Source organism: Phaeodactylum tricornutum, chromosome 8, assembly GCF_000150955.2.
Source record: "Phaeodactylum tricornutum CCAP 1055/1 chromosome 8, whole genome shotgun sequence".
Taxonomy (NCBI): Eukaryota; Bacillariophyta; class Bacillariophyceae; order Surirellales; family Neidiaceae; genus Phaeodactylum; species Phaeodactylum tricornutum.
The window spans coordinates 742,274-765,896 of record NC_011676.1 but is presented as its reverse complement, the minus strand read 5'-3'; the positions used below and the strand labels follow the sequence as shown (position 1 = coordinate 765,896).

Below are 23,623 nucleotides of genomic sequence, written 5' to 3'. Positions count from 1 at the left end.
TAAGCACGCAAAGGGACTAGAAGTACAGTTTGCAAAGTGCTTTATTATAAAATAAGTGAGCACATATTGCAATGTGCCCGAGGTTTAGACTAGTTTCATGACCAAAGGATAACACTTATGACGACGTAATGCATACCGAAATCGGGTGCAAGGCTTTTTTTCGAAAGCAATTATAAATTTCTCAGTCTTTACCTAGTATGGCAGGGTAAGCGAGAGATGGAAAGTCTTGCCAATAGCAACATCACTGTAACTACATGGCCTGCGGTGAATTACCCCGGGTTGTACCTCCAAACCAGTTACGCAACCATCCAAAGCCACTCGTCTGCTCCTTTTTTGTCGCATGACTGCCCCAAAGGAGACCTACACCAGCAGCAACAACGACACCGACGCTTACGATACCACCGAGCCACATCATCTTGCGACGGCGGTTAGTCTCGCGGCGTTGCTTCTCTTCGTGCGGCCTCGACTTTAGGCGTGTCACTCCAGCTTCGACCAGGGCACAACGCGCCAAGTGGTCAAGAGTAGCATTGCGCTTTTCAAAATTCAGCAGTGAGCCGTCGGCGGCCGACGTCAAGAGCGGCAGTTCCAAGTCGGATTCTCGACAATGAATCGTGGCAGTTTCCAACACATTCGCAGCCTGTGCGTCGCCATCCTCTGGTTCGGGAGCAGATATCTTGTCTGATTTCGTAGCGATAAAAACACGAGGAGTCTCCTGTGTCAATAGCTTTGCTTCTAGTTCTCTGGCAAATTCAAAGCTCGAAGGACTCGAAGCGTCAAACACTAGCATCGCAAGGTCGCAGACGCGATCTTTTGGAGACGCGGTCGAGCCAAAGAGCTCGGATAATTCTCGATAATGTTCCCTCTGACTGACAGCAGCAGTCTCAGGGACGTCTGTGAAAACGAGATGAGCTACAATTTCCTCAACTACATCATGCGACTTGGACGGGCTGCAGGTACCGTGATGGCCAAGCGATTGCCCCCTACCGATCTTTACGTATGTGCTGCTTGTCTCGGGATGCAGAGTGCTTGTTGTGTTGGTAGCTGAAACTTCGGTGCTTTCCATCGAGCCACATAGTGCATTTAATAGAGCTGTTTTGCCACAAGAGCCGCTGCCTAGCACCAAAACCCTAATGGCACTGGAGGGAAAAGTGGCATCGGATGGCGCTTGACTTGGGGTGATAGAAGCTGATTTCTTCTTACGACTTCGACGAGGCCGAGGATCAGTTTTGCGAGACTCCTCGCTATGCCCCAACCTAAACAGTTCCGCTCTAGTCACTGACGGCGAAATAGCAGCAATTGTGTGCCAGTGTCCCATCCATTCCAAGAACGTGAGAGGTTCCGAAACACTTATTCCCGACAAGGCAACGCTCGGTAGGGAATCTGAAGCACTTAAAATAGAAATTCCACTGTTTGATAGAGACTGGGCCATTGGGGTAGAACCTGGGAGAATCAAGGATACATTGCCTCCAAAGTTAGGACTTTCGGTGCCTGGCGAATATTTCTGCTTGGGCAGTGAAAAGCAACCCGCGAACAAAAATGGAGCGCGAGCTGGATGCCACGGAGGAAGAGCGGGTGGATGCAGAATCGAAAAAATGTTCCCTATATCATCTGCAGTCAAAACATCATCTTGGTCCTGGTCAAATTGACGAAAGACACCTGACAAGAATCTTTTCGCGCCCGATGACAACTTCCAACTGGTGTCGTCGGTTGGGGCTGTAACAATTTCAGGTATATGCAAATTCAAATCGTCATCATAATTGAACTCGCGCAAAGCTTGCCATACAACATCAAGTCGATTTTGACTGATGAAGAGATCGAAAATTGCAAAAAAACCAGCGATTGTGAATTTGCCGTCTTGAATCACAACTTCGTCGGTGGGGTTGTTGCGCGACACTACCTTCTTCCAGGCCGAAAAATCCCGATCAAAGACTGCTACGTGATAGGTTTCGATCTGAAAGCGATTCAATTCAACGTCGCTCAACAATCCATCACGATCCGAATCGTACATTCGAAAGATCCTAGTAAAGGCTCTTTTGCACTCCTCTGTCAAGCGTCCATGTTCGAGATCGTACAAGGGCGGAGTGAAGGGGTAGAGGACTGCCTGTTGCGCCTTCAGAAAGACATCATCAACCCGTACCAAGTTCTTGGCACTACACTTGATGCATTGTCGGACAAATGGGAATCGTTGTAGGAGGGAGACAATCTGTTGTCGTTGTCGCGCTACAGCTTGCTCGTCCGTCATCCCCGCCGTACTGGAAGGGCGAAAGAGATCTAGTTTGTTTTCCGCCACAATGATTGGAACCTGCAGCGGCATTGTGACTGTGAGTAAGATATGGTTCGCTGGAGCAGCGTAGCAACACAGTGATCCGGAACGAACAGTGTGAGAATCGGCTTACCTTCCCGTTGTAACATCTTTCAATCAAAGGCAACCAATGATTCTCCAAACGAAAAAAAGTTTCTACTCGGTCCAAATCGTACACCAAAACAATTGAGTCGACGTTTTCGATACCAGAAGATTTAACGGTCGGCGTGGTTGTTTGTTCTGGAGCGGACGATTGCTGGGTCATCATACTGGTTTCCGCCCGCTCCATGAGCGCGGCTAGTGAGTCCGTGCTACCGTGCACCGACGAATGGTGTTGCATCATAGAGCGGCGAGTGGCCATTGCCTGTAGCAAGGCAAGGTCGCCCCCCTGCGAGTCTACTATAGTGGTGACACAGGACAGTTCTGGATCCGGCGGCAAACGAACACGAGTCATGATGCCAGGGACGACCTCAGAAAAGTATCGAGAGACAAAGGTGGATATCAACGAGGATTTCCCAACTCCCTCTGTAGAGAAAAGATGCAATATAAGAAATACGAGATCAGAAAGATTCCGTTCGATAGAGATGTAGGCAAATAAAAATGAAAGGGGAATCGAGCTAATTCTACTGCAGAAAACGGCTTGCGGTTTTCTTCAGGCCGCTGTAAAAACGTGATTTTGTTACAAATCTCTCAATAGGCAAACATTTGGATACATTGCTGCCTTCAGTGACTCAATCAAGCTATCCACATTTTCAATGGGTCACATTTTTTCATCGTTCTCACTGATTTTTCCACGTACCATCGCCTAATAAAAGAATTGTGATTGTCGATCGTTGATCCGCTCGTTTGGGCACGCTTGGTCTAGGTGTAGTAGAGGAAAGTGTCGTCATGGCGGATCGATACAAGAAGTGCGAGATTTCTCGAACCAGATGATCCCGCAAATGTAGGGAAGATCGAATAGCAACTCACAGTCAATGCACTCGTTTCTTTCCTACGCTTTCGCTCGGTCGACTGACCCTGACTGAACTGATGCCGTCCGTAGGCACACCGCCGCCAAGCTTCTCACTACTCTCACGAGCAAGCGAGCAAAAGAACAAAAGCCTTCCCAGATTGCGCGCTTCGTCGTGTCACTGACCAAAGTTCGGTGACGACGCTCAAGGGACTCAAACGAATGTGACCATTGTAGTTGGCGCGTGGCAGAACTACCAAGGTGTGCACCTTTCAGAGTAGTCCCGTGTAGTGACTCACAGTCAAGCTAGGTAGGTAGGTAGTTTCCCACGGCACACGAAGGCAAAACTCGCTTGGGTTAGGGAGGGTACTGATGGAAATCGAGACGAATCCACGACGGCGACAAACGAAAATGACAGAATACTTATTCCAATTGACTTACGTCAGACATAGGGTATTCTTGCTCACTATCAGAATGTTTTCGGCTGCGGGTTTGCAAGGCGTGCGGCAGAGAACCTCGGCAGCAGCAGAAATCATCTTGCATGCCGTGCAGCCGCAGCCATCAGACTAGCGATATCGCATATTTTACAGGGACAATCAGGCCAGGCCGTTCGAGTTGTTGACGGCAACGCTTCTGAACAAACATCAGTTGTTGCGAACTAGAGCGGAGCAGATTGCTACATCAGGGACGCTGCTTTCAAAGACGATATTAGACTGGACCTATTGTCGAAAAGCGAAGACTTTGGAACTCCTTAAATCCAAGTCTTGAGCATGCGGTCTTTACGGCTTTGGATGTTGCTGGTAATGGTAGCGACTCTGGATCTGTCATTGGCTTTTACTACCAAAAAGCGCGAACCGTCGCGGCACGTGTTTGTGGCTCCGGGCAAAGAGGAAGCGGCCGCTACGGTATCGCATCAACAACAAAGCAACGCGGCAGCCTTGGCGTTTGCCCAAGCCGTAGCTTATGGCATGCCACTGACTGATGATGCAGACGACGAAATAGAAATTGGCTACGGGACCGCTTTGATCTCGTGTGCTCTTTCTTTGGCCTTGGGGTTTGGCCTCGGGTATGGAACTTGAAAGTTGCAGGGCAATACGCGAATACAATGAATGTACTCGCGATTTCGAAACAAGAAAACGTCATCTTGCTGATTCTGTTTCAATAAACTCTCTCTTATTTAATGCCATGCGGTGCTTGAAAGGAGGTCTTCGAGGAGGACCTTGGTGATCTTCTCTGGATACCTTTGCTGTATACGCAATCACACTATAGAAACTAACATAGTGCTGAAGTATTACATTATACATATAGATCTTTATCGTTTGGATAGCTTTACTTTCCCGCGCAAACAATTGTTTGTAGTTAATGTAAGTTACATAGGAGTCTTTGATCAGGATGCTCACAGTCACTGACTGTGAATCACGATAGGATTGATCGCTGACCTCTCCCAAAAAGTTTTAAATTCAGGGGAATGAATCAAGAGACCGAAGGAACGAAAGGTTTTCAATAAAGCCGTTCAAGACTGCTAGCTCGGCGCTTGGCAGACTTGCGCGATCTGGCTATCGTAAAGGAAGTAGGTTGCCTAAAAAGGTGAGTTACCGATGTTGCAAAGCGACTCGCGCACAGACGAAGAATGTGGAAAGAAAACTTTGTCGCTGCTCTGGCACATCGAAGGATGCTTCCAGAGGCATGGGGAAGACAGCAGCGAATCCCTCGTATTTTTTAGAGAATGGCAAGTTGAAATTCTATTTTACTTCTGTTTGTGTATGGAAAATGGAATTTCGATTTCAAACATGACAAGAAAATGGCTTGAAAAAGATATCAAACTCAAGTTGACGTGATCGACTCAGACCCGGAAACATATCTTGCTTGTATCACTCTACCGCAAGTTCTACGTGCGTAATCCGTGCAATCACGAAAGACCACTCGTACTCGTTGGTGCTGCGGAAGGCCGTCGCATACCTCTTCATATACCGAAGCAATCTTGACCATGAAGTTCACTGCCGCCTGCTCTATTGCCCTCGCTGCTTCGGCTTCGGCCTTTGCCCCGATTCCCTCGGTTAGCGTGAGTTGATTTTGCAGTGGCCATGATAGGAAACGGTCGAGAGTTGCAGAGAACAAAAGCTGTTGAGCATTATGCCCTTTATTTCGTTCTTCGTCTGCGCTGTTTACGTCACAATGAATTTTATTGGCAGTAACTTTTTTGTTGTTGGCTGTAGTGATTTGTGTCTGACAAGTTTCGTTTTCGCCCTTATTGATACTGCAGCGTACCACCGATCTTAGCATGTCTTTGCAAAAGGATCTCGCTAATGTCGGCAAGGTTGCCGCTGCCGGAGCCCTTGCCTTCGGTCTCGCCACGGCCCCAGCCAATGCGTTAACCAAGAGCCAGATCAATGAGCTCTCCTACTTGCAGGTCAAGGGAACCGGTTTGGCAAACCGCTGCCCGGAAGTCGTCGGAGAAGACAGCATCACCCCCAAGGGCGGACAACGTCTCGTCGATATGTGCATTGAACCCAAGGCCTGGGCTGTAGAAGAGGAAATTGGCAAGGCTGGGCGCACCGAAAAGAAGTTTGTCAATTCCAAGGTCATGACTCGTCAGACGTACACTCTTGATGGAATTGAGGGTGCTTTGAAGTCCGAAGGAGGAAGTATCGTCTTCCAGGAACAGGAAGGCATTGATTATGCTGCCACTACCGTTCAGCTTCCAGGTGGGGAACGTGTTCCTTTCCTTTTTACCGTCAAAGACTTGGTTGCCAAGGGTAACGGTGGATCTTTCAAGCCTGGTTTCCAAATGGGAGGCGACTTCAATACTCCTTCCTACCGTACTGGTCTCTTCCTTGATCCCAAGGGACGTGGTGGAACCACCGGATACGACATGGCTGTTGCCCTTCCTGGTCTTCAATCCGGAGAAGAGGGTGACGATGACCTTTTCAAAGAGAACAACAAGACCTTCGACATCACTACTGGCCGTATCGAAATGGAAGTCAACAAGGTCAATGCGGAAGAGCAGGAAATTGGAGGTGTCTTTGTTGCCACTCAGCTGTCCGACACCGATATGGGATCAAAGGTGCCTAAGAAAGTTCTCACTAAGGGTATCTTCTACGCCCGTGTCGAGTAAACATGTTTCACTATGCTAGTGCAGCTTTCGAGACGAATTGCGATGGTGACGGTCGACGGTTTAGCTCTAGCCTTTCGTCCCAATAGAACCTCTTTTTCACCACAATCTTATTTTGGAAACTTGTGGATCTGGCATTTAGGGCAATTCATGAACAATATAAAGAACAGCCTATTCAATTGCTGTGGTTCGGCCTACACTCTATCGAGTCGCTAGTGGTCGCACAGCAAAACGCGAGAGCACGATTCCCGTCGAGAAGCAACGTGTAAAGTACCATGCCGATGGCTTTTGTCTGCCTGTGAACAGCTAGCTGGTCATGCGTGCTGCAGCTGGGCAAACGGAAGGGTAGCAGGTGACTATGGAAACTCACAGTGACAGGAATACAATTATAAGTGGTTTCTTGAATAGACATGGTAGATGGCTGACCTGTGCCATCCAATTTGCCGTACCATACCCAGAGAATCTCACTTCCAGCAAACCTCTTTTGATGAGTTTGGGTGGAAGTCTAAATGAACAACTGGAAACTAATTCTTGGGTGGATATAACACAGCATCGGGTGGGCGCCTCATATATATGTAAATCGTCAAGAAACAGCCTTTGTTCATGCAGGTCCTTTCTCTAGCTGGAGTGGCAGGTATGCTCTTGCAAGAGTTGACTGTAATCTCTAAAAAAGTTCCATCCGAATGCTGCTCCCGCGGAAGAAGTATGGGTTAAACATCGATGCCATCATGGAGTCATTCATATTAAAAACCAGCAAATAGACGTTAAACCTTCTGATTAATACTGTAATTTCCATTTGTCGCAATAAATATATATAATGATAAACAAATTTGTGTATAGTTTGTTGCACGCACCCCGCTCCAGCGAGAGCAGTCTAGATCGCTCTTCCCTGCTGCTTCCGAAAATGGCAGCAGCACCGCGGCGTTCTCTAGCCACACTACTGTTATTCACCATGAAGACTGCGGCAGTAATTTTGCTCTCGCTGGTCTCATCCGTTGCTTCAGCACCAGCTGTAGTGTGGAAGAGTAACCAGCGGAACCGATCCGGTCATCACTGTTCTCACGATGTACATGCTTCCGATGTTCTCACCAAGACCTTGAACGAAGATGGTCTCGACTCTGAAATTCAGGCGGTGGTATTTCTTCTCCGCAGAAGCAAGGACGGTTCCGAAACCTTGACAGCGTTGGCATCAGAGGGCTTTCTACCAGCAATCGCTGTCAAATACGACGATGCTCATGTTATTCATCACCATGTTTCTGGCATCGAGGGATCGAACACCATTGCCAGGGGTGCTTCCGCGGCTCGACCCGGCGATGTTGTACTCCAGGTTACATTAAGCGAATTTTCTAGCAAGTTGCTGTCGCTGGAAGCACCCCTCGAAATAGAAGTTTCGGAAAGCGGAATGCTTTCCAAAGCAGCGAAACACTCTAACAAGCGAACGCGGCTTCTCTCTGAAGCAAACATTTTTATTGTCGATATTTCTGCAAATACTGATCCCGCGGCGATCGATAGAGCTGTCGTCGCCGCCATTGAGCATCCTAAGATTGGCAGTGTTATTCTTTCCGCTGTTCGTTCCACCGCTGAGGTAAAGATGGACCGAGACGTTCAAGCTCGCCGCCGTATGCAGGCCATGCAGAAAGCTGGAAGCAGTATGTTGGCATCCAACGCCCGACGTCTCGATCAGGCAGCTGACGGCAACAACAACCAGGATCTCTCCGGAGTTTACTATGTGCAGATGACGCCCAATATTCTTGCAGGTATCATGTTCTTTTTTTTGTTCACGTTTACAACTTATATTGGAATCAGCTGTATGGGTATGATTGCCGGGCAAACCGTGTACGTATCCAAAATGCCCTCGATTGGACGGGAAGCTTAGAGAGTTCGATTTTTATGCCTTTTGTCCGACAACGGTGTCACTACTATCCAATATCTGTTGCATTTCTGCGAATGCGCAAGATTGGTTTCAGTTCCGTTCACACAAGACAAACCAGAGTACACTAACAAAAATTCCTACTCAATTAGTAACTTTTACGAGGAGCTATCTAGAATGATTTATCAATAATATCCATGTATATCACAAATTTTGGAACGACTGTGGGCAGCAGTATCCATAAACGGAAATCCGACGAAAGATAATGACGTTGAGGTGGCGTTGCGACGCTCATACCAATCACACCTTACAGTTAGCCATCCTACGGAGCATTCAACACAAACACTCTTTGTAATGGGCTAGTATTTTCTTGACTCTTCTCGTCATTCCGTCGCTATTTGTTGAATCTGCTTGCATCTTTAATTGTTTACAGTTTGCGTAAAGTCTAGACGCGACACTTCGCTGAAAATTTCAGAGAATGATAGTCTAGTGCCAAATTCCGTAAAAACGTTGGTAGAGACTGTCTAAGGACGGACTACAAGAAATGGTCTGGTCTTCGCTCCGAGGGAATGGCTTGAGATTGGGACTGAAATAGTCGAATTCCTTGAGGTTGAACATTGCGGATACGCATGCAATTGATACGAAACCCAGCAAGATAGGACGTCAACACAGCATCCTTTGCATCCAGCAGCAGCCATACGACGAGCAGCACAGCATTCAATTTGGATCCATTGCACATCAACTGTAACCATGAAGCTCGCTCTCGTGTTTTCGCTTTTTGCCACCGCTGCTGCTTTCTCGCAGGTGAGGATTCGAATTCAATATGTACTGGATATATGAAAGAAATATTGATTGTATACTCGAGCTTGACAAGACTTTTCCAAAAGCAGTCGATATAGCGTTCAACAAGGTTTTAAAGTCTCTAGAAGTGCTACTTGATAAGTCGTGCAGGGTGCCACACAGGTGGACCTTTCGTGATTAATTCTTGATAGTGTCATGCCTGGCATCGAGAATTATATTGCGTGAAGACTTTATGTAATATATCAATGATGAGTCTGACAAATAATTTTGCTTTCCGCCGCAGGAGGCATCCCGCCGTGAGGCCCTCACCAAGGGCGCAGCTGCTTTTGGAGCAGCTTTCTTGCCCGTTGCTGCGAATGCCGCTGTTGGAGAGTCCCCCCGATTCTCTGTCTTTGGTTTGATCGGGGACGGAACTTCTTATTCAGAAGGGGCCGCTTATGGTACCGATCAGGCATCTAAACTTTACTCGCCCTACTCTGTCTACGGTGAAGTTGGAAACCCGGATTCCCTGTACAAGGACACCAACCCCGAGTACCTTGCACGTAAGAAGGCCATCCTTGCTGAGACTCGCAAGCGTCTGCAAAAACTCCCCGCTTACATTGAGAAGAAGAAGTGGTTCGAGGTCACTACTGAACTCAGCCGCTTCATGTACGAAACTCGTGGCGCCATCGATTTCCTCGGAAAATCTCCCGAACAGAAAAAGAAGGCTGTTGCGTTCTTCAAGGCTATCGAGAAAACTAATCTTTCTGCTCGCCAAAAGGATCAGGCTGCCGCTGCCTCTGCTGCCGCCGACACAATCTCCACTCTTGATGCCTTCACTTCGTCTCTCTAGGATTTGCATCTGACTCCTGGACTAGTATTGACATAAATTGAAAGTCAGTTTGAAAGAGTTTAATGGGTCTGGGCCGTCTTTGTAGAAATAGGCTTCGATGTGGATGAAATTATTGAAAATCTAGGCATTCGTTGGAACGGTAGGCATTGGATTAGTGGACGATGCTTCATGTCAGCAAGATTTGAATGCCAGCATGAATAGTACGCCGGGTTGACGACAGATCTCTACCAAATAGAAACCCCTGGGCCCTCCAAGCTTTGCCTTGAATAGCAATTTGAATGGGCATGTGCCCTCAAGGTTTGAGTCGATTTGGAGAAGGAGCCTCGCCCATGTTTCTCCTACTGTCAATGATCTAAGGATGAACCAGTCGAAGATTTTGGCCCGAAATCTCAGCTTGTCGAAAAAACGCTTGGCGTTAATACTGATGTCGGCGGTCTGGAAGGTAGTAGAGGTAGATTTTAGAATCGCAATACCAGAAAGACAAAGCTTTTTCTGCGGTCGTTTACTGTTGTAGCCGTTTGTGCTGCTGACTATGAGATCGTAGTTTGGAATGCTCGATTCGTACGGACGTCGGCCTGACTGAATGATTTTCGACGTCACCGGAGCCGAGAGCTCGTTCCTACCAACAAAACAACGGTTGCAACTGAGCATAATCCAATCTGATGCCTCTACAGATCATGGTGGTAGCCATACAAGCCCGCTAGTGCATAAATAACTTTCCAGCGCTAAGATATCGTAAAGAGAACAGAGTGAGTTTCAAAAGCTTACTTTAAAATCAAAGGAATGATCTTTCAATCGCTGCAAACCCTCGCCCAAGGTATCCGGCAACAAGCTGCGTTGCACTCTCTGTTTTGGTTGCGTCCCCAATTTGTAGGTCCAGCGTCAGCTCTTCCATACCAAGACGTAACTTCGGCGCTACAAGACTATCTTTGGTTTGCGGTTCCGAAGCAAAAGGTAACGCGTCATAAAAAACGTCTGAAGACTACTCTTCAGAAACGGATTAAGCTCAAAAGCAACATTATTGTCGATCCTAGAACTGGAGAAGTTACTTTGAAGCACAAGCTTCCCTTCAACTGGAAGGATTACTTACCAAAAATTGACTAAATAGGTATTGTAAATGAACATAACAAAGAGCAGCTCTAAATGCAGTTGTGAAATGAAGTCGTAATATCAATTTACTAGAGGGAGAGGGTCTCTCTACTACCGGCTCTGCTACTTGCTGTCGTCGAAACAAAACGTTCTTAAACCCTCAGAACGCAGAACAACAAATTGTAATCGGATTATAATTAATAATTATGCTAATCATCTCATTCACCGTACTCTAGAACATCTCGGTCGAATATGTCATGCTTTAATTTCTTTGGAGAGGATCTATGGTAGCGGAAAGTTGCTCGCGCTCAGCATCTCAACAAAGAACAAAAAATCACTCAATGCTGGATCCTAAACAAAGCCTAATACCGCCTAAATGGCATTTCCAAAACCGAATACAAAGGAATCAGAGTACAGCTGGTCTTGATTATGCCAATACCTCCAGGTGAGATCTTTGACTTGGTCATTGGGGTTGTGTTGGAAAACAACACAAAAAATGTTTTTTGGTTGAAGGAGAATGAGGTTTGAGATTTTGATTCCTATTTTTTAATATTTATATTTAAAAATAAAATGATATTCTCCGTCAGAGCCGTCTGTCGGCACCAGAATTCGGCACCTTCGTTTGCATGCATGCCTACAACGAAGCGACGGTGCTTTCAGTTGTCGCCTGGTATACAGTTGTTTGCAATATTACCGATACATTTCGCAGTTTAACCTCATCTTACAATTCACTGAGGTTTTACTTTGAAATCCATTCAAAGTGGTTTGCCAGCCGATCGCATCGGAACGAGGGTCAAAAATGAGCTTTTGGGGTACAGTGGCTCGACGACTGACGACTTTTTCATCGTCGCCCTACACCATGGGCAACTGCAACTTTTGGGGTTCGATAGCTACTCCCAATCTATTATCCTTTCGTTGCAAGCACACAATCAAGACCAACAAGAGCATGGCCAAGAGATTTCGCGTGCGTGGGAACGGAAGCGTGAAACGGTATGTTTTCCTTGCAGTGTGTCTTTCCCTCTGATGTCGTCGATTTCCGAGCTGACACGTCTATTCTACCTATTTGTCTCGCTCTCTTGCACCCTTTCTAGGATGCAGTCTGGTGCACAGCACAATACAGGTTACAAAAGTCGTAAAAATTCCAATCGCTTAGGACGTTCGACTGAGATCAAGAATACCAAAATGGAGAAAAAAGTAAAAATTTGTTTGGGAATTTTGTAACGTAAGTTTCTCTATAGATTATTACTACCCTTACGGTATACGTATGTGCCTTCCTTTCTTGTATTTGTGTTGAAACCTAATTTGTTGCTGGGCATCACGTAGCTTCCAACTCCTCTCGGTGTGCCTGTACTGCCAATGCTTCCCTTGCGTTGGCACTGAGTGTTGAGTGTGCTGGTATATCTTGCCGTTAGTAGTGATAGTAGTTCATAGTGGGATGAAGTAGGGGTGTAGCAAACGGAGGGGGGCTTCTATTCACTCACTCGCTCACTGTCAGTCGGCAAAGTCTCAAAGATCTGTGTATAAACTCGTTCCACGGATTATTCTCGGGAAAATTGTAGACTACCGTCACTAAATGTCCTACACGCTCCACACTACGAGTTTTGAATGGTCAAAGTAGACTGGTCTATGGTAAATTGTGGCGTTTACACTTAAAGCTTTTCCGTCAATTCCGGAACGGCTTCAAACAAATCTTGCGCGAGTCCGTAATCGGCTACTTGAAAGATGGGGGCGTCGGGGTCCTTATTGATGGCGACGATGGTTTTGGAATCCCTCATTCCGCTCAAATGTTGAATTGCTCCGCTGATACCTACGGCGAGGTAGAGATCGGGTGCGACGACTTTGCCGGTTTGTCCGACCTGCATATCGTTGGGTACCATTCCGGCGTCGACGGCGGCGCGGGAGGCGCCCACGGCACCACCGCCGAGTTTGTCGGCCAATTGTTCGAGGAGCCCAAAGTTTTCCCCGGATTGCATCCCTCGTCCGCCGGAAACAACGACCGCGGCACTGCCCAAATCGGGGCGATCGGATTGTTGCACACTTTCTCCAACCCAAACACTGTCGGTAAATTCGGCTACTTCGATGGTTTCTACCGTCACGGTAGTGTCCTGCAAGGGAGCCTTTTCGAAACTAGTGGGTCGGATTGATAAGACTTGGAAGCCTTCTTTGGTTTGGACTTTGGCCAAGGCGTTTCCAGCGTACATGGGGCGAATGAAGGTATCTGTGGTTAGGGTGTGAGGGTAAGATGGAGAAAGAGTGAGTGATTGAGTGAGTGAGTGTTGCGGGTGAATCTTGGTAAGGATGGATTGCGGTTGTCGGTTACCGTCGACTGACCTTTGGCAAGGATTTGAACAATATCGGTGACGGGGCTGACTTGCAAGAGCGCCGCTACCCGAGGAATAATGGTGGCACCGAACTTGGAGCTGGTTCCCACCACGGCCCGGCAGTCTCCATCGGTATGATGTTGCACGGCTTGTTGCACGGCTGCTGCGACGGTTTCCGGAACAACCGGGTTCGAGGGAGTGTCGGTAGGGGCCCAGAGTATCTTGGTGACGCCGCTGGGCACCCGCGTGGGTGCGGCGTCGCCTCCCACGGCGAGTAACACGACGTCGTGATCGGGATGCAGCGTCTGCGCGGCTTGGACGGCGGCTTGCGTGGATGGTGGTGACGTGATGACATTGTCGCCACTGCCGACGGAAGGGTCACTCAAGACGAGCGTCGAAGCCCAGCATCGTCCGTGGCGGCCGAACGCCCGAGGCGTTCCGGTTGGAACGGTGCCGGAACCGCAAGTCGCTGTCGCTACACGTACGGTGCGTCGCAAGGCAGTCGATAACATCTCGCAAGTAAATATAGTCTAATGTTGGTAGAATAGAAATGAGTAGAAACTAGGAATGTGTCCGGTAATGTACATTAGTGTTAGGCAGCAGATATGTCTTGGTTCCGTCTCGGAGTCAAAAGAACATCCGAAGCGTCGGGCATCCCGGCGCATCGATACTGCTACTACCACTACTACTACTACGACTACGAGTGACACCTGTTTTGACGGTCCATCCGTGTGTCCGGCAGGGCACGATACGGTACGGCTCTAGACCAGACACGACTGGACAACGACGCTATGTTTCCGTGGGCTCGATTGCCTTCCTCGTGAATGAACAAGCCAATGGAAATACGGCTCGTCATTCTACGAATCCTTTTTTGCTGTCACACTGTCAAAGGACATCGTCCGCCCAAACGGGTGTCGTCGAGACGGTTGGTGTCACTGTCACTCACGGTCAAAAAACGATCCACCATTCATCACCGGAACAAGTCCTGATCCTCTTCGGAAGGTAGGGAAGAAGAAGGTAGGCAGCGGGATAGAGACCGACAGTCCTTGTGCAAATACACAACACCCCTCAAACACAAGAGTCGTTTCCCACACTCACAACCAATATCTTTGTCCAACAGTAAGCAAATCCAACAACACTGTAGTCGCTGTAGCAACCCGATCGAGGAATTCATCATACCCTACACACTCCATGAGTCTTCCGTTTGCCCAAAAGGTGTACATCGTGGCGGCCAAGCGTACGCCCTTCGGAGCCTTTGGCGGTGCACTCAAGTCCGTCAGTGCGACGGACTTGGGTGCGCACGCGACCAAGACAGCACTGGCGTCCGGCAACGTGGATCCGTCCCTCGTCGACGCCGTCTACTTTGGCAACGTCATTCAATCCAGTCCGGATGCGGCCTACCTCGCCCGACACGTGGGACTGCAAGCCCAGTGTCCAATTGCCACACCCGCTCTCACTATCAACCGACTCTGCGGATCCGGATTCGAAACCGTCGTGCAAGCCGCCAACGGAATACGACTCGGCGAATCGCACGTTGCCGTAGCGGGAGGTACGGAAAACATGTCCGCCGCGCCCCTTACCTTGGACGGAAACGTGGCGCGATGGGGTGGAGTCAAATTAGGACACGGGATGAAGCTGGGAGACGCTCTCTGGGATGGACTCACCGATAGTCTCGCGCAAACACCCATGGGACAGACGGCCGAAAATCTAGCCACCCAGTACAACATTTCCCGAGCCGTAAGTAATCGTGTAGGAGAATCCGGCACCTCGTGAGAGCCTCTGGTTCCATACGGGACGGACCGGCACGGTGACAATGCATACATACATACACGTTGAGTCTCACCGGCATGAATTTTCGTTCACGGCAGGAATGCGACGAATACGCCATTCGCAGTCAACAAACGTGGGGTGCGGCACAACAGGCCGGATTGTTCGACGCCGAAATGGCTCCCATGGAATTACCCGGCCGCAAAGGCACCACCACGGTCGTGGACACGGATGAGCATCCCCGCGTCGATACCCTGCTCGAAAAGATTGCCAGCCTCCGTCCCGTCTTTTCCAAAACTGGCGTCGTTACGGCCGCCAACGCCTCGGGCATTTGCGACGGAGCGGGGGCCGTCATTCTCGCTTCCGAACAAGCCGTGCTCGAACACAACCTCACGCCGCTCTGCCGGGTCGTCTCGTACGGAATTACCGGATGTGAACCTACCGTCATGGGTATCGGTCCCGTGGAGGCCATTCGGCAGGCCTTGCACCGAGCCAATCTCAAGTTGGCCGACATGGATCGGATCGAAATCAACGAAGCCTTTGCCGCCCAAGTCCTGGCATGTGCCAAGGAACTAGGCCTCGATTGGGACAAGACTAATCTGCACGGTGGCGCTATTTCACTCGGACATCCCTTGGGCGCGTCCGGTTCCCGCATCGTCGCTCACCTTGCCCACGAGTTTGCCACCAATTCCGCGGCACAGTACCACATTGGCAGTGCCTGCATCGGAGGAGGGCAAGGTATCGCTGTTCTCATGGAGCGAGTGTAGTTGGCGAATACGACCGTGTATGCAAAGTTGATTGTCAGGAAATTTACCAGGCATGTCACGGAGTATACAGACGAACGGGCACTGTACAGCCCATACTTGGCTAGTAGGTAGGTAGGTGTTTAATCAAACACAAAGCTGTAAGTAAAACTGAATGTGAACGTGGATCGAAAAAATAGAGTTTTACATTTCATCATCTAGGTAGTAAGTAGTACAAAGTCCTGTAGTGATATGTGGCGGCAGTGACAAGCCGTGCTGTAGGGCTCCGGTCAGAAGGTGCCCATTCGCATTCGCCAGAATCGTTTCCAGGCTACAATCAATAGATTGATCGCTACCGGTCCTTGCTGATTTCGACTCGTGCATTGACGTCGAACCACCTAGCGAGGGCAATCGCATCCATGGTGACCGCAAAGTAGCACGGTCCCGTGATACTCGACAGAGCCAGAGTAGCGTAATCGTCGCCCAGAAGACTCGCCAGCAGCGGCCACTCAATATTGAGCAACGGTGTGTAATCGGCAGCGGACGGCAGGTAGGTCCAAACGTTGGCCGCGACCAAAGGGAGTTCCGACAGCGGACCGCCGATGGAAGTTATCGAGGCCACCAGCAAGGCAGCCAAGGTACCGTCGAGGACGGCCCACTGTAAAAGCGCCAACAGCAGCAAGGCTAGAATATGCTGCTCGGCAGGTTGTTCGATCAGAGTTCCTAGTACGGCGCGGGTGGCGTCGGGATGCGTGGTCCAGAAGTCCGAAAGCTGAATGATCGCGGCGGTACTGAGTACGGCAAGGATCGCTTTCCAGCGCAACGTACGCTCCAACGTCGATTCGTTCTGGGAATCATCTACACTCGGTTGGTCAGTGAGAGACGGAGAGACCGCATTGATACCTTTCTGAAAGAGCCGAGGCAGTATACCGCCGAGAACTATATAAGCAACGCCAAGCAACGGGGGCACAGTCCAACTGGAACAAAAGAAATGAGAGGCAGTGGTCGCAATCAAAGTCGAATCACTCGTCCCGGCCCACGAGGAGGGCCAGTCAATGGTAATGGGGGCGATGTTGTACCGCAGCAACACTTGATTGTGTAAGCTATCCACAACGGGACCGATCGTCGCGCCGACACCAAACAACTTGGCACTGGTCGACGCGGAAGGCAACCATCGGGTACTTTCGACTGGTGACGGAACGCGCATGCAGTAATCCCTGCTTTCGTAGAAATACGTTCGTCGCTTCCCCACAAGCTACTTCGACGCTGCAAAGTAGGCGCGAGACAATCTGGGACCGACACAATGGGAGAAATAGAATCCAATGAGGCAAGAGAGAAATTCACACACGCTGTGTTCTCGGGAAAAGCCGACTCGTGTTAGAAAAACACACGTCGTGTCGACCACGTCCATCCCCTAGCCAGCAAGCAGATAGGGCTAGGAACTCGTTTGGTTGGACAAACCTTCGAATCGGTTCGTGATGCGGACGGACAAAAACAGTTTCGGAGCAAGGTTAGACAGACAGACCGATAGACAGACCGTCTCTCGCGAGAAGCTGCAGGATCCAAGTTACGTATAATGCGGTACAGAGCTTCCGTATCTTTTTCACTATGAAACGTTTGTAGGAATCACACCGAACTTCCTTCCACCCGCGCGCAGACCGTGTCCTCGTTTCAACTGGGAGTATCATCCTACCTATCCTTGCTGTTCCGAAACAGATCCTTCCTTGTAAGTCACTCTCTGTGTTCATTTTGAAATCTCGCAACTTGTTATCTGCATCCAGAATACAGCAAGTTCAGTTTCACGTTAAGGCACGGTATTCTCGAAAGAACAGCCATTATGGAAGCAGGACCCGTGCAGTGGGAAAACTTGGACGTTTCCGACGTATCCACCGCTGCTACGGACGTTCCCAGTCTCCCGAGCGGTAATCAACCCTGCCCTCACTGGACGTCCCGCTCTTTCGCTCTACTTGACATGCGACGACGATACCTTCTCGCAGTATCAAGTCGTCATCCGCAAGTGTATCGAATTGTTCGAAGCGCACGAGGCCGACGTCCACTCCAACGCGCAGGGACGGAACAGACCCGTGGTCTTGGGACAAGTGGGGATTCGCTGTCGCTTTTGTGCCGCCGTGCCACCCAAAGAACGATGCAAGGGAGCAATGTATTACCCCTCTCGTCTTGTGGGTCTCTACCAAGCAGCGCAAAATTTAGCCAATTCACATCTCGTGGGAATGTGTCCGTTCGTTCCAGCAGACATTCGCGATCAGCTGGTCAGCCTCAAGGACAAAAAGTCGGCGGCGGGTGGAGGCAAAACCGAGTGGGCTGATCGAGCGCATAATGTGGGAGTTTTTGAAGACGACCACGGTCTACGGTTTGCGGAGCGCCTGGATTCATTCCGGACCCAGCTCCGTGGAGTTGGTCACCATTAGTTTTGGAAAAAAAAAGAACAATCTCGCTAGAAAAGTGCATTTCAGGGGCTAAAAGTGCCAGTATCTTCTGGTGAACTATTAGATAATGCATTTGTAAATCTGTAGAACAACGTTGGTTTGTTGAACAGGCCAATCCTTTTGTTTTCGGGATAAGTGGAGTAGTGAGGTTATAGTGGGAGAAACGGGTACTTTAGGAACGCGTGCTTTAATCACATGACGTCACGACGATTCCCCAGTCCAGAAACATGGAACTTCGATTGACCGTGGCAGTTAATTTGATGAAGACGAAGAAACAGATCGGCAGGAATCGATCTTTCCTGTCGAACAGTAAACAACATTGACGACAAAACTGTTGCGCATCATTGTTGTCGTCTAGACTGGACGATTCCGGCTCGATCGACTTCAGAGATGCCATGGTCAAGTCGCGAAAGAAGTCACCGTGGCGAGAGCCGAAGAGCGCTCCTAGTTGTATCACGAAGAGTGGGAGTTCTACCCAGGGAAGGGTTCCCGGCAAGAAGAGGCTTACCCTTCACCGATCGTCGGCACCGTCTAGTGTCCAAATGGATATTGAAGAACAGCTCCGCCGGCAACGAAAGAAGCAACAAGAGTCCAAAATTGAGGACGAACGTGCGTTAAGAGAGAATCCCATGGTTTTGGGACGTTTGTTCTACGACAAAGAACGAGATGCATACTTTCCCAAGACTTCTTCGCTAGACTCTGTAAACGACAACTCTTTGCCAACGACGGTAGAGGTTGGAAAGGCTGAAAGCAAGGCCAAAAACAATGCTTTCCCGTTCCTATCGCACAACCCAGATTGCCACAACGCGTCGTCACATCGATACTGCTACCTGAGCAACATGTGTTCTTCGCCACTGATGAATAAACGTTTGCGAACCAGCTGGTATTGTCGAGTTCTTTTGGAAAGTATGAGACTGACACCGTGCGGGGCATTTTCCAGGAAGAACTCTGTTTTGAATACGATGTTTCCGAGAACGTTTGAGGATGATCTTGACTGCAAAATCAACTTGCCACGATGGACTCGGACATTTGACGTCCGACCGTCTAGTCATGGGTCCTGTGCACTCGATGTGGCGTCACTCGTGGGCGAACGGGCAGTACTACAGAGTGGCATTGACGGTGCTGTCGTCAGCGTAGCCGGATGTACAAGCGTTCGGATGATGGGAGATTCGTTTCCGGGACACGTTGGGGTACTCAAGACCCGCGAGTATCCGACTTTATTTACACACTTTTCGACCCACTCTTCCGAAAGGACAACTTTGTATGAAATATCCGCAAAGATCAACGATTTTTCGGTACTGGATTCGCAGGTCATTTTTGCCACCGGCGTACCAAGAAACCAACGACGTGGGCCATGGGCTTTAAAATCAAGAGGGTCGGACGGAACATTTGGTCACGCTAGTCGCCTTGAAATCAAGGAAGACTTTCCACAGTCCGACATGATGTGTGTGGAGGAGATGGTATCCTTTCAAAAAAACTCAGTCCTCCTTGGCCATCGGAATGGTCAAATAACGCTCTTGGATACGCGGCGACGATCTTGCTTATCGTCGAAAGATGCGCCAGAGTTTGGTGCCGTGTCAAGCCTAAATAGCTTGGAGGCGAATGTTCAGGTTCTAGCTCGGGGATATTTTGGCACTTGTCGACTATACGATTTGCGAAAAATTGGTTCCGGTACCATGTCGAGGATAGACTCGTCAGTCGTACACGAATTCAGAGTACCAGAACAATTGTCAACGACTCGATTGACGAATAAATGTAGTGGTATTGCTGCTGATCCAACACAAAGCGCCGTAATATCACCGTTTGTAAATCAAGATGAAGTGCCTTGTTTAGGTCTTTGGTCGCTTTATTCCGGAATCTTTATCGGAGCGAAGAAACTTGCTCCGCAATGGGAAGATACGACCCCGGCTTCTACTTCCTGGGGAGTCTCTTGGGTTGAGCTGTGCCGTCAGATTACCCCAGGTCGACAATGGCATTTATCTAAGTCTGATGAGTTGATGCCGCACATAGTGGATCTGCCTGACGCTTTTGGGCTTTGGTACAAATGTGGGCAGTCAATGGCCGGGCCTGTTCTCCCACCCGCGGCGGGAAATATACACCACGTCTATGTTGATGGCCACATTCCATCCGTGCAGTAGGCGGAAATCTAAATACTAGATCCAATGTTAGGATCCGCCTGCACCTGCGCTAAGACCTGCATGCAGGGAGCTACCTATACATCAAATGGTCAAGCAGGAGACACATTAAAGCTGCACACATAGCTATCAAGAGATGGAGAGCACTATCCCAAAAAAGTAAACGTTCTCTCGTCGTCGTCTGCAGACTCGACCTCCAAATCGTTTTCGTCATAATCCTCCAGTTTGCCCGGCAAAATCTTTCGATCGTAGAAGTAGGTAACCAGTTGCTCCGGAATCTCGTCGAGTACAGCTTCTGTCAACGCATTGAATGATTTATAATCACTAAATTGTACGAACTTGGTTATGTCACGTCCACCATCTCGATCGGGATCATGTTCATCCAAAAATTCCATCCCAGAAAAGTCTGCGTCGCCAATACCAACAATTACCACTGACATGGGCTCCCCGCTGGCTTCGATTAAGTGTTTCTTAGTTTCCTTCATGTTTTCGACATTTCCCGACGTGAGGATAAGCAGGATAGTGTATGACAATTTTGATTCTTCTTCGGCGACCTCCTGCGTCGCAAAGAAAAAAAAGGTTAACCAAATGCCGGAAATTCGGACAGATAGTGAAGGAATAACATTCCAACGTACCTGCTCGTGACGTGCGTAAGATGCCGAAGTCTGAATGACTTCCGTAAAAATTGTTGGATAGCTCATGGTCAAAGGTGTACGAAAAACACCTCGATAGGCATCCATAATGCCTTGCACTCCTTCTACTTCCACGTCACTACCGCATTGAAAGCAGTGTCGGACAACATTGTTATACTTGGCACCAAAGCCCCAAACTGGAAATCGCTGGTCGGAATCATACTTGGCAAGTATTGAGCCTACGGCGAAAATAGCCTTTTCGTAATCATTCCATTCTTTCGATTCGGGAGGATGAAAATAGTGCGGTGTCCCCGGTTGTCTAGGATCACCATTAGAAGCAGTGAAATCAATCGCAACGGCCAAACTGATTTGACAGCCACCCGACAGATAGTCGACAAATTCTGGTCTCCTCGATGATTGCGCCGACATTGCCTTTTCTTTGTGATCTTTGCGATGCGCGACATTTTCATCGACGTACGGCTTCGAGCGGCTGCTCTTGTCACCGGTCATACCTGTGACGGTAGCATCGACGACTTGAACTTTCCCCATGCTCTTCACGGAATCAGGCTTGACAAGGCGAAAGCCAAAGTCGCTGTCGGCCTTTGACGTTGGCATCGCTTCCAAAAAACCGCGTATCGTAGTTTCAAATTCCCCCATCATCTTGTGTTTTCCATGTCGACGGAAATCCCAAACGATGACTTTCATTGCCATTTCCATGTCACCGTTGCATACGGCTTCGAGATCCAGTTCGGCCGCATTCCAAGCCGGACTCAGACTCGAACGAATTGTATTGGATCGATATACCGAAATATATGTTGCCCCTGTTGGTCGATCGACTTTGCGGTAGAGTTCAAAAAATGGACAAGAGGTCCGCCCCAAGCTTTGTGCGTTAGAGAGCTTGACCCCGCGTAACTGAAAACTAAGACTCCCCGTATCTCCTTCCGTGTTACACCGTTCAATGTGCACGAGCACGGCTCCTCCCGTTTGCAGACTTTTGGAACCTACATTGCCGCGTGTTCCGAGCAACTGACCTACTTCAAATAATGCGGTTCCCATGACCTTATGAGGAAATTTTCCGTCCCGCATGAGTTCGCGGGAGGCGGCGTTGCTGGTTATCACCGATTGGGACAAGACGTCCATGCGCGATAGCTCCCCTTCCGATTTTCCCGTTTGGGAGGCGTCGAAATCGAACACGCCGATTTCGAAATACAGAGGGACTCCAAACTTGTAGCCTTCCAAGAAGATGACTCGCGACCAGGAGGGATTAAGATTGTTGAACACTCTACGAGTAGCAGCGAGCAAAATTGATTTTGGGGGAGAGCAAAGTGAGTGCTGTTTATTGATACAAAAAGTAAACATAACTGTGTGCTTGACAACTGGAACTTACACATCGGTCTGTCCTACAACGACGGGACTGTTGTTTTCATTGTCTCCACGCACGGTAACGACGGCAAACGGATCCGACTTGCGCATGAAGCCGCTCAAGTTTTTGAGGTCCTTAGCCGACAAGTGAAGAATCAGTCGGGACGTCATCCTCTCTCCCCGTATACTCATTTGCACGTAATAATGAGATTTTCAATGCGACTATGAGCAACCTTCGGTGAAACGGTTCGATCAGTAGCACTGCGCTTCACGGTAGCAATCGAAGGTCGACAGGTGTCGTTTCAAAATTTCCCAAAACAGCCGAGGTCGATTTGAGAACCGCGATAGAGCAAAGCGAAGTAATGATCAGACGAACGTACAAAATCAGGGAGATGCTTGCCCTTCCTGAGACTTGACAGTAAAGAGCACACGATCAATACTTTCTCTATTAGAGTAGGGTGCTTGTTTGAATCTCTGCCGTACCAAAGCGGATTGCATGAGCCCCTCTTTCCACAACCGAAAAGTCACTCCGCTGTCTCTACAGGCTGACACAGGTCGAAGGGCGCCGTCCTGCAGCAGTCATTTGGGTCATTCTCTGATGCCCGGAGAATCTCGTTTACATCGCTGTTACCTGTCACATGAGAGCCGAGATTTAACGTCAATACAGAATTCCATACCACCTACTCCAAAGTCTTATTGATCTGGTGACCCTCAGATACAGGACTGCGATGTGCAAAAACGTTCGGATTGCGTCGGAACATCCCGATTGGTTTGAAATTAAATATTAAAAAATACAAATGAGTTTTGATTATTTGGCCCATTACATGAATGCAAACATTTCGGTTTGACCGTAAGTGTCTCGTCTATCGATAATCGTCGAACTTGCATTTGGAGGAGGCCAATTGCATGGAACATCAGAAATGTAAAAGCTGTAATAGCTATCTACGATGGTCTACAATATGGTGGTGTTTGTCATTGACGCAGCAAAGGGCTCTAGTTAGGGCGGTTTGCATCCAACAGTCTGTCCGCGCAAGCTCGTCACCGTAGACTAAATAGTCTCAAAGAGGCCAGAAATCTGCAAGAAGCGCCATAGTTTTGTTCTTTTTCCTGCTCATGCGTGCTTTCGAGCAGTAAGCTGTGTTGCGGATTTGTCTCTTGATCCCTGAAGAGGAGTGCGTGTGGCGTCGCTTCGTATTCGATTTAGGGAGAAATGCGAGTCTCAAAATGTTCTTCGCTCCTTTAGAGACTCTGGAATACCTTG

General features: G+C 48.9%; 11 protein-coding genes across 11 annotated transcripts; 7 read left to right on the top strand and 4 right to left on the bottom strand.

Annotated features, from left to right (window-relative positions):
- Positions 1 to 24: 24 nt before the first annotated feature.
- Positions 25 to 3,309, bottom strand: PHATRDRAFT_45953 (predicted protein). The gene is made up of 3 exons (XM_002180076.1): positions 3,102 to 3,309; positions 2,397 to 2,827; positions 25 to 2,302 (listed from the first exon to the last, which is right to left on the bottom strand). Exons 1-3 carry the CDS (start codon positions 3,190 to 3,192, stop codon positions 251 to 253), a joined length of 2,574 nt encoding a protein of 857 aa, XP_002180112.1. The 5' UTR covers positions 3,193 to 3,309; the 3' UTR covers positions 25 to 250.
- Positions 3,310 to 3,827: 518 nt separating this feature from the next.
- PHATRDRAFT_45952 (predicted protein) lies at positions 3,828 to 4,576 on the top strand. The gene has a single exon (XM_002180274.1). The coding sequence runs from the start codon at positions 4,022 to 4,024 to the stop codon at positions 4,328 to 4,330; it is 309 nt and encodes a 102-aa protein (XP_002180310.1). The 5' UTR covers positions 3,828 to 4,021; the 3' UTR covers positions 4,331 to 4,576.
- A 641-nt stretch (positions 4,577 to 5,217) lies between these two features.
- On the top strand, positions 5,218 to 6,476 carry PsbO (oxygen-evolving enhancer protein 1 precursor). Its single transcript, XM_002180273.1, has 2 exons — positions 5,218 to 5,313; positions 5,515 to 6,476. The coding sequence occupies exons 1-2, from the start codon at positions 5,239 to 5,241 to the stop codon at positions 6,364 to 6,366; spliced, it is 927 nt and encodes a 308-aa protein (XP_002180309.1). The 5' UTR covers positions 5,218 to 5,238; the 3' UTR covers positions 6,367 to 6,476.
- Positions 6,477 to 7,124: 648 nt separating this feature from the next.
- PHATRDRAFT_45950 (predicted protein) lies at positions 7,125 to 8,425 on the top strand. Its single transcript, XM_002180272.1, has one exon. The coding sequence runs from the start codon at positions 7,181 to 7,183 to the stop codon at positions 8,237 to 8,239; it is 1,059 nt and encodes a 352-aa protein (XP_002180308.1). The 5' UTR covers positions 7,125 to 7,180; the 3' UTR covers positions 8,240 to 8,425.
- Positions 8,426 to 8,941: 516 nt separating this feature from the next.
- Positions 8,942 to 10,007, top strand: OEE3 (oxygen-evolving enhancer protein 3). Its single transcript, XM_002180271.1, has 2 exons — positions 8,942 to 9,037; positions 9,318 to 10,007. The coding sequence occupies exons 1-2, from the start codon at positions 8,984 to 8,986 to the stop codon at positions 9,864 to 9,866; spliced, it is 603 nt and encodes a 200-aa protein (XP_002180307.1). The 5' UTR covers positions 8,942 to 8,983; the 3' UTR covers positions 9,867 to 10,007.
- A 2,597-nt stretch (positions 10,008 to 12,604) lies between these two features.
- PHATRDRAFT_12373 (predicted protein) lies at positions 12,605 to 13,392 on the bottom strand (the record flags this gene model as incomplete). The annotated part of the gene is made up of 2 exons (XM_002180075.1): positions 12,605 to 13,173; positions 13,287 to 13,392. Coding segments are annotated over 2 exons (675 nt in total), but the record flags the coding sequence as incomplete, so codon positions are not given.
- Positions 13,393 to 14,240: 848 nt separating this feature from the next.
- Positions 14,241 to 15,977, top strand: PHATRDRAFT_45947 (predicted protein). Its single transcript, XM_002180270.1, has 3 exons — positions 14,241 to 14,293; positions 14,397 to 15,013; positions 15,145 to 15,977. The coding sequence occupies exons 2-3, from the start codon at positions 14,468 to 14,470 to the stop codon at positions 15,808 to 15,810; spliced, it is 1,212 nt and encodes a 403-aa protein (XP_002180306.1). The 5' UTR covers positions 14,241 to 14,293; positions 14,397 to 14,467; the 3' UTR covers positions 15,811 to 15,977.
- A 161-nt stretch (positions 15,978 to 16,138) lies between these two features.
- Positions 16,139 to 16,993, bottom strand: PHATRDRAFT_35785 (predicted protein; the record flags this gene model as incomplete). The annotated part of the gene is made up of 1 exon (XM_002180074.1): positions 16,139 to 16,993. The coding sequence occupies one exon, from the start codon at positions 16,991 to 16,993 to the stop codon at positions 16,139 to 16,141; it is 855 nt and encodes a 284-aa protein (XP_002180110.1).
- A 630-nt stretch (positions 16,994 to 17,623) lies between these two features.
- On the top strand, positions 17,624 to 18,215 carry PHATRDRAFT_35784 (predicted protein; the record flags this gene model as incomplete). Its single annotated transcript, XM_002180269.1, has 2 exons — positions 17,624 to 17,696; positions 17,791 to 18,215. The coding sequence occupies 2 exons, from the start codon at positions 17,624 to 17,626 to the stop codon at positions 18,213 to 18,215; spliced, it is 498 nt and encodes a 165-aa protein (XP_002180305.1).
- A 321-nt stretch (positions 18,216 to 18,536) lies between these two features.
- On the top strand, positions 18,537 to 20,371 carry PHATRDRAFT_45946 (predicted protein; the record flags this gene model as incomplete). The annotated part of the gene is made up of 1 exon (XM_002180268.1): positions 18,537 to 20,371. The coding sequence occupies exon 1, from the start codon at positions 18,629 to 18,631 to the stop codon at positions 20,369 to 20,371; it is 1,743 nt and encodes a 580-aa protein (XP_002180304.1). The 5' UTR covers positions 18,537 to 18,628.
- A 90-nt stretch (positions 20,372 to 20,461) lies between these two features.
- PHATRDRAFT_27447 (predicted protein) lies at positions 20,462 to 21,991 on the bottom strand. Its single transcript, XM_002180073.1, has 3 exons — positions 21,630 to 21,991; positions 21,000 to 21,512; positions 20,462 to 20,909 (listed from the first exon to the last, which is right to left on the bottom strand). The coding sequence occupies exons 1-3, from the start codon at positions 21,715 to 21,717 to the stop codon at positions 20,515 to 20,517; spliced, it is 996 nt and encodes a 331-aa protein (XP_002180109.1). The 5' UTR covers positions 21,718 to 21,991; the 3' UTR covers positions 20,462 to 20,514.
- Positions 21,992 to 23,623: the final 1,632 nt, after the last annotated feature.